Source organism: Polyodon spathula, chromosome 17 (assembly GCF_017654505.1).
Source record: "Polyodon spathula isolate WHYD16114869_AA chromosome 17, ASM1765450v1, whole genome shotgun sequence".
NCBI classification, from domain to species: Eukaryota; Metazoa; Chordata; class Actinopteri; order Acipenseriformes; family Polyodontidae; genus Polyodon; species Polyodon spathula.
The window spans coordinates 12,999,531-13,007,784 of NC_054550.1; the positions used below are offsets into that span (position 1 = coordinate 12,999,531).

Consider the following 8,254-nt stretch of genomic DNA (forward strand, 5'->3'; position numbering starts at 1 on the left):
ATATATATATATATATATATATATATATATATATATATATATATATATATATATATATTATAGATATGCATGGCTTATATATCCCTGCATGGCTTACACAGGACTAACATGGAGTGGAGAGACAGAGGCACCCTGGGCTTTGGGCCAGCTCACCTGTTGCATAACTTGAAAAATGAAACAGAATCAGCACATCATGTGCTGACACTTGAACCCATGTGACAGAGACCCCAGTTCAGAAATAGAGAAGAGTGCAAATTGAGAGATTGGTGCTGTGGGGGTGTGAGTGGGGGCTGTCAGGCCATGTGACAGAGAAGGAGCTGCATTGAGGAGTCCTACCTTTTACAGTTTCACAAATTTTAGAAGTATAAATGAGGCTGATGTTAGTAAAAATAACAACAAACAATACATGCTCGTATTTGTTCTCCAACATTTTGATTAGCTAATTAAGCATGCCGGAAATAAATTATGTTTGGTAACAACTGAGGTCAAACTTATGAGAACATTTGTAGGAATAGGTTTGAAACTGTAGATTTACAATGAGATGGAACAAGTGTTATTAATTATTGTTTTTTTATATAAAATGTAAAAATCTGTAGATGAGTCAAGTGCAATGAACGTGCACATGTGGGGGGGGGGGGGTGGGGGGGGGTGTGTGGGCTTTTCAATGTTTTCAGATATTATTGCAGTGCTGCAAGTGGTAATAGACAAAAGTACCTGGAATACAGACTTTGCAAAGAACCTAAAGTACAATATGTTTGTATACCTTAATTTCCATATGGTTGCTTTGCGCTGAATTTAGAAAGTTAGATTGGGAATTCCTTGGAAATTAAATCTGAAAGTTTATACAATGAATATTTTGAGAGCCGAGCCCTAAATATATAAAGAGGTTTATTGCCCCAAATCACCCTGGAGGCTGCATTTGAGAAACAGTCAGTGCCGTAAACCACACTACCTCCCAGTCCCTCAGTTCTAACAACTAGACCAAACTGCCTCCAAGTCACTCAACTCTAATCACTAGACCACATTGCCTCCCTCCCTGTTCCTCAGCTCTAAACTTCTACCATATCCACTAACTCTTACAACTAAGTCTCTTTCCCTCCCTACCTTCTGCTTTTACCACTAAACTGCACTGCTATCTCTCAGTCCCTGACCTTTGACAGTCCATGCTGTTTTCTGCACTATGTTTTTGCTCATGGTAGTGTGTGATGAGGACGGGGTGGGGGTTGTGGAGGTCCCTGTAGGACTCTCAGTGGGTGACTCCTATTAACAAACTCCCTCCTTACATCATCACAGCTGACTATTTAAAGGCCTGATTCCGGTAGATTGGTATGGAATACGGAACTGTGACTGGAGAGGGGAGTGATTGTGATGTTTCTGAGAAGTGGGCTGCAGAGGGCTATATAAACCCAGCCCTGCTGCTTGGAGTCCGTGAGAGAGAGAAAGAGAGCAAAGCAAGCAGCCTTCAGACACAGACTGACGCAGCTACTGAAAACACACTCGACATCTCCTGCCAGTGCTATTAGAGGATCTGACTGAACTATGGACATTTCCTTTCAACTGCAGACATAAACTGTGCAATTTGATTGGAGCACAAAACCGAGAGAAAAAGCTTCTAGTATCTACAAGGACTGAACAGAACTCTAAAATCAAAAAAGAGAGTTGATTTCATTTAAAACATCTTCAACTCTCCACTAAAATCTGGCATTCAGAAGCTCGTTCTGAGCAAACCCCTGCAGAGGAAGGCAAGAACAGGCTGATCTAGTGTTTGGAAACTATTTGAAAGCCAGTTGAAGCAGTGAAATCATTTCTTAAGCTGATCATGATGGCAGAAAGACACATGGAAGTCAACGGATGCCAGACAGTGATACCCCCACACCTCCTGGCAGCAGTGTTGGAGGGGTTCCCCCAGCCTCTACCCCTCCCCAAGGCTCCTGTGCGAGGCAAAGCCAGGCTGAGGCGCCCCCGACAGTCACGCTTCAAGACGCAGCCGGTGACATTCGCAGAGATCGCTGAGGTAGAGGAGGAAGGAGCCTCGCCGCTGGAGGAAGAGAAAGCAAGAAAGTCCTTCCTGCAGTCCTTGGAGAGTCTGCGGTGCAGCAGCCAGAACCTCCAGCGGGACCGGATAGCGAACTCCACCATGCAGGGAAGCGTGGACTCCAGCGACTCTGACTCCACACAGTGACCGCCCCGCATCCCCGGGACCCCTGCTGCTTCATAATGAAGATGGACTTTGTTTCCTGGCCAAATATCTAAAACAAACAGCTGGATTTATATATGTACAGTAGTACTTTTATGAACATATATACATGTGTGCCATTAAGCCACATACCATATATATGCATAAAGATACATAACATATCGATGAAAGGAAGATTTCTTTCTTTTTTGATACAGATGTCTTTAAAGAAGTTAAGTAAATAAATGTTACTCGTGCCTGTGGCTAAATGTACAGATGTATTTATACATGTACTGGGTTTATTTGTGTCTGGGTATATATGCAAATGTATCTTCCAGTCAAAAGTTAGAGCAGGCAGTGGATAATTTGTAAGAATATACATTTAACTGTCTGTATTCTAAAGTGAAGTGAATTAAGAACGGTCTGCTTAAACAGACTCTGGAATGATATATGTCTATATAACAATAACAGAAGGCTACAGAAGAAGTTTGATATTTTTGATATACTGCATTTTCTAGAAAGGATGTTTTTAAGCTAGTATCGATATGAATGTGTTAAAGTGAAAAGAGGCTCACACTTTCCAAATGCAGGAGTCCAGAGACTTGATGAAAACAACAGCCCAGAGGTGGAGCCGAGCCACAATGACAATATTCTTGTACTTAACAGACTGAAGTGCAAGTTTACTGTGTACGCTTGTATTTAATGGTCCTTTATTTAAATTATAACTTTTGATATGGCAATGAAGAATGTTTCTATTTATAAATCCTTTATGTTGGTAAAATGTTGATGCAAATAACCGAAATGTTGAATTTGCAAAGATGGGGCTTTCTTATACTCTATAATAAATATTTGCACAATAAAATGGAGTGGCATTGTTTGTTACTGTATACAGCTAAAGAATTACATTATGTCCAAAATGTACAAAACACTTATTAATATATTATTTTTTTATAGAGTTTGATAGCCACATTTTCCAGCCACAATATAATAAGTTTCTTTCCAGTGTCCAGTCCCTCCTAGAGCCTTGCACTCCTGTATGCTGTGTTCCCAATAACAATAACACAGGAGGTGACTGGTGGGAGTAAATCATACAGCCTGGGAGGATGTTGTTATGTTAATAAGAGTGAAGAACCTTGTCTGTGGTTATTGCACTTTTACATCTCATCCACACATAAGGGGATATGAAAGTGCAAAATCTAAATAACATGATTCTTAAACTCAATCCAGAACGTGGCCATGGTCCAGTGCTGCCGATAAGCAGGTGCCAGTGCTGATGAGCAATCTCGCTTAACTGGAATGATTCAACCTGGAAGCAGCCTGACTGTTACTCTTGGTTTCCATCTGAACTGGGACTGAACTGAAAGCGATTTGAAACAAGTTTTATTTGTTTACATTGGCAGCAAGTCAAACCAGTTTGAATTGGGACTTGACTTCAGCCTGGGTCATGAGCTGGCAGAAATGGGTTGCAAATGACACTAAAGGTGAATGTCAAACCGCAACTGCAGAGAACATGCAGGCCGAACCGGAGATAGTTATATATTAATGATAATATGACATGGTTTGTTGTCAATCAAAGAGAAAATGCTAAACATAAGAACACAAGAAGATTTACGAAGGAGAGGAAGACATTTGGCCCATATGTGCTCGTCTGGATCCTTGTAGCTCATTGATCTCAAAACGTTTCTGTGCTGCACTTAAAGTATTGGTTATGGTTAACTATGTCTATTCAGTTAGTCCCCCTAATTCTTCTTTATTCCAGATTGAATAGATCCAGTTGTTTCATCTTTGTAGCTCATGCTTTAAGCCCTGGGATCAGTCTTAGGTGGGACTGTGGTGACCAGAATTGTACATAGTCTAAGTACAGTCTTACCCCTACATATGACAGCATCACTAACCTCTAGCATAGGCATCAATCCAATATCACGTTTTTTAAGCAAAACTAATCTTCTTTTAAATTATAATTATAGACAGAGTGAGTCTCCATAGCAACACATCCATTCCAATGCCAATGCAATAAAGGATTGAAAATGTGTTTCTCCAAGAAAAACAGGAAAAAGGGGATCTAAATGCAGTGTCTTCTTGTTCCCTTCATTCTTGGTAGCATAAACCTCATGTATGTATTGCAGTTGTGTTTTCCAAAATGTTAACATGATAAAGCACAGTGGTTTAATGCTGCCTGCTTTCATTAACGGGTATGTGTCAGAGGGTAATGGGTGTAGCCTTAGGTGGACCAGCAATGATGTCATAGTCAAGGGTGGAATGAAAAACTCAGCACCAAGCCTGGCATCTGAGTGATATATTTATTTTGTATTTCAAAAACAAAGGGTTCTGAAGGTACAGTCAGCACCCAGTTTGGGTATCGTTGGTAGAACCAAGTTGAAAAAAAAAAAATTACACAAAGGGGTCCCGCGCACAATAGAAAAGAATACACAGCCAAGTCCCAGTAATTCTCTCGCCCGCCACTGTGGTGGTGGTGGCGCTGTAGTGGAGCTTGGTTCACCCCCGTCTCCGTCTACAGCACAGTGCAGTGCTCACTACCCTGGGAATGGCTGGTATCCGAGAGTTCCAACGCCGTCTGCCGAGGTGGAAAGAGAAGGGTGGGGATTGGGACACTAGACATGCAGTTGCCTGTTCATGGTTCTGAAGAAGACAAGCACACCCACACACACGTAACAACAAATCTCCAGTAGCGCAGCCATCTCCAGGTTGCTATCCCAGGACCGAGAAACCGCACTGCCTAAATACTGCTCAGCCACCACCCCCGTGTCAGCCAATCGGCGGATGCAGCACAGACGATTGCACAAAGTGGGCTCGGCGACCGCATGGTTCCGCATCAGGGCGAAACAGACAACCAGACCGGAACTTCCGATCTGGCCACATTCCAGCCATTTGTCCCGATCTCAGATGCAACATGAGATCGGAAAGGCGAATTACAGCAGGACCCTATTACAACCCCATCACAGTATGCTAATTAAATCTCTTTTTTCTTTCACAGCTGATGCTGCAATTGAGAAAACAAGAATAATCAATAATGTGAAACAATATACAATACATATGCAGCAAACTTTAAATTCAATTGTATTTACTTGCTACACAAGTACAGTACATCAGCTGACTGTTATGCACTTTTCAACGTTATACCATGACATGATTTCTTGTAGATCAAAAAACTGTAAGGTTAATGGCTGCAATCAAAACACCCACTCTCTATAAATGTGTAGGTGGAGTGAGCCTCCATAGCATGTGGGAATAAGGAAGCCCCAGTGTGATGCTGGAGCCAGGTTTGAGGGGCTAACTAGTTTCTGGGTGCAGATGGAAATGAGTCATTAGTCTTTAATTACCAACTGAAGATAACAGGCAAACATCCAGTGGTGCCAGTGACATTAGCTTATTGCAATTTCACAAACAACAAGCTTTTAATCAAAACAGGTCAGATTGCAGGACAAGGGCAATTTCAGCCATCTACTCTCCAATGTAGTTTGTAAGTTCTCTGTGAATCAGCAGGCTTATTGTTCAGCTTTTTGAAGGCTCTGGAATTGTTTCCTTGGCAATAGTTGCATGAAACAGGTCATTGTATAACATCTTATTTGTTGATGATGAACCATGATTTACTGTTTTATGATTGTCGTAGTTATAGAATCATTCCAAAAAATGACTCTATTCTTTGTCAGCATTTCCACTGTAAAAAACACCAAATTCAAGATAGTAAATGTATTTAATTAGGAACCCAATTTAACCCCATTGTGTTAGTCTTTCACAGATACTGTCCCATGGATTTATTTTATAGGAATTTGGGCAAAGCATTCCCCTGCAAGCTGTAATGTCTGACAGAAGGGGTCTGTCAGTTAAGGTTGACCCACAGCCTTTGCTAAACATTTCCTACTTCCGAAGAGTCAAACCTTAATGTTATCTAAATGTGAGTTTTTGTCATGAAGTTACAATCTTTTAAACAGTACTTCCAAATAGTTTACTATGCATAATAAGTTTGTCAGAATGTGCTGAACAATTTTAGTGTAAATGTACATATACTACACTGTGGCTCTAGTATAATTGGAGACATTGAAAACAGCTGTCACTGGAAAAGCAGCCGTTAGTTGCTAAAGAGCTGAGTTGCTTTTGGAAGTTTTACAAGAACTCAATCTCCCTAAAACATCGCTTGTTGGCTCTACTTCTCAGTCACGACTCGCTGCTTTCCTAGTGACTCAGCTGTTTCAGTCTCTGTTTCTCTTCAAGTAGAACACACAGATTACTGCATTGCAATATCTGGAAGGGGCAATTGGAAAATGTAATTTATTAGTAGCGTTGCAAAAATACAGTAAATCAAATACACAGATAATATGTTTGTCTTTTATGTAGGAAAATATGAAACCTAAAAAATGATGTAATACTGTAGAAGTAGGCGAGACTTACTGGAATTAATCTATTAGCGCTATGTGATTTAAAGCTTTTTATAGAGACTTTTTGGATCATCTTTGTTGGAAATCTATAAAAGTTAATGGTTATATTTTTTCTGAGCACATAGGGCCCAGTTTTTTAAATGGGTTTCGTTCTTGGTGGAAATGACAAAATCTGCTGAACTTTTCCACCAAACCCATTAAAAAACATCTTTCTATTTTCTAAAGTGATCCTTCTTAGAAGTTATTAAGATTTAAATTAATCCGTAAGTCAAAGTATTTAAGTGGTGTAATCCACCAAATCAGTCAGTGACAGTCCGTCACCGTGTGGAGGTGGGGGTTGGGGGGTTGGGGGTTGGGGGGTTGGGGGGTTGGGGGTGGGGGGGGTTCTGTGACCCTGGGTCAACTGGGACTGTTGTCCTGGGCCCGATCGCTAGGGGGGAGCCTGAAAAAAAAAGCCTTGTCAAAACACTTGTCCTTTGAAGTTCTGAAAATATTTGTTCAATAATTTCTAACTCTATGATATGACTTTGTCGCAATTAAAATCTAACTTCAATTTTTCATTTTGGCTGTATGGTTATAATAATAGTTTGCGCGGAACAGGTTTGCTACAATGTGTACACGATAGACCTCATGTATGGGTCATCACATATGCAGAGCACAAAAGGTCAAGTATATTTGGAAGTTAACAGCTTTTGAAAAATGTATCACCAGAAATCTGGCTCTCAAAACCAGAAAGAGAAAAGGGAGAGAAAAAAAGAAATCAGAACTGAGAAACAAGGAGTGTGACAGGTTGATGAGTGGATAGAGGCCCAGAGACAGACTGCAGTTCAAAAAAATAATACTTTTATTACAAATAAGCACAAAATAGACTTACAAAAATAAAGGTTTCCAGGCTGGGCGATGCCTTCACTGAAAAGACGAAAAAAAACACAAAACAGCAAACCAAAAAACCCAGCAAGCACAAACACCAGCTTGCTTCCTCAGCTCCCTCCTCTTCCTAATGGGAAGCTGAGGCCTCCTTTCATGTCAGGTGGCTGGGTGCTGATTGATCATTAATTACTCTAATCAACCCCAGCCACCTGAACACAATAAACCCAGGCAGGTAGGGGAATTTAACTCCATAACAGCCAATTTATAAAGGGCAGAGCTCTGCCACACACCTCCCCCCATGTACAAAGTACACCGGCCGCAATCAGCCAACTCCCCCCCCCCCCCCCAAGAGTCCAATTATGTCCCTTGGGAGGGCTGATTCAATGGGCGATGGTGGGCGGGGTTGATGTTGGAGTCCCCAAGCCTTCTTTGGTTGAGGGGGCCCCGGATCTCCAAGGAAGTATGGTGATGCTGTCATGGGACCTGGACCCTCCAGCAGATGCAGCATTGGCGGGCAGACAGCACCCCTGGAAAGTGTGGGTGTGGCCTCCTCAGACGGTGTGGGTCCCCCTAGCAGTGTCAGCCCCTCCGGTGGCATCGGACCCTTTAGTGGCGCTGGACCCTTCACGGACGGCGGCCCGTCTTCCTCTGGTGGCGGAGGCAGCAGCGGTCCCTCGGGAGGCGACGATGGCAGCGGACCCTCAGCAACCCTAGGAGACAAAAAGGAAACACCAGCAGCCCCAGGCGATGCGGAGCAGCAGGAAACCCCAGGCGATCCAAATGTGGCATCCCTGAATGGAGTAGGCGTGGC

The 8,254-nt window shown here is 42.2% G+C and overlaps 1 protein-coding gene across 1 annotated transcript; it reads left to right on the plus strand.

Moving 5' to 3' along the window:
- The first annotated feature begins 1,325 nt into the window (after positions 1-1,325).
- Positions 1,326-3,038, plus strand: c17h11orf96 (chromosome 17 C11orf96 homolog). The gene has a single exon (XM_041276788.1). The coding sequence runs from the start codon at positions 1,820-1,822 to the stop codon at positions 2,180-2,182; it is 363 nt and encodes a 120-aa protein (XP_041132722.1). The 5' UTR covers positions 1,326-1,819; the 3' UTR covers positions 2,183-3,038.
- Positions 3,039-8,254: the final 5,216 nt, after the last annotated feature.

What these genes read in the sequence shown, in the direction of transcription:
- c17h11orf96 (XM_041276788.1), top strand. Translation starts at nt 1,820, where the DNA reads ATGATGGCAGAAAGACACATGGAAGTCAACGGATGCCAGACAGTGATA.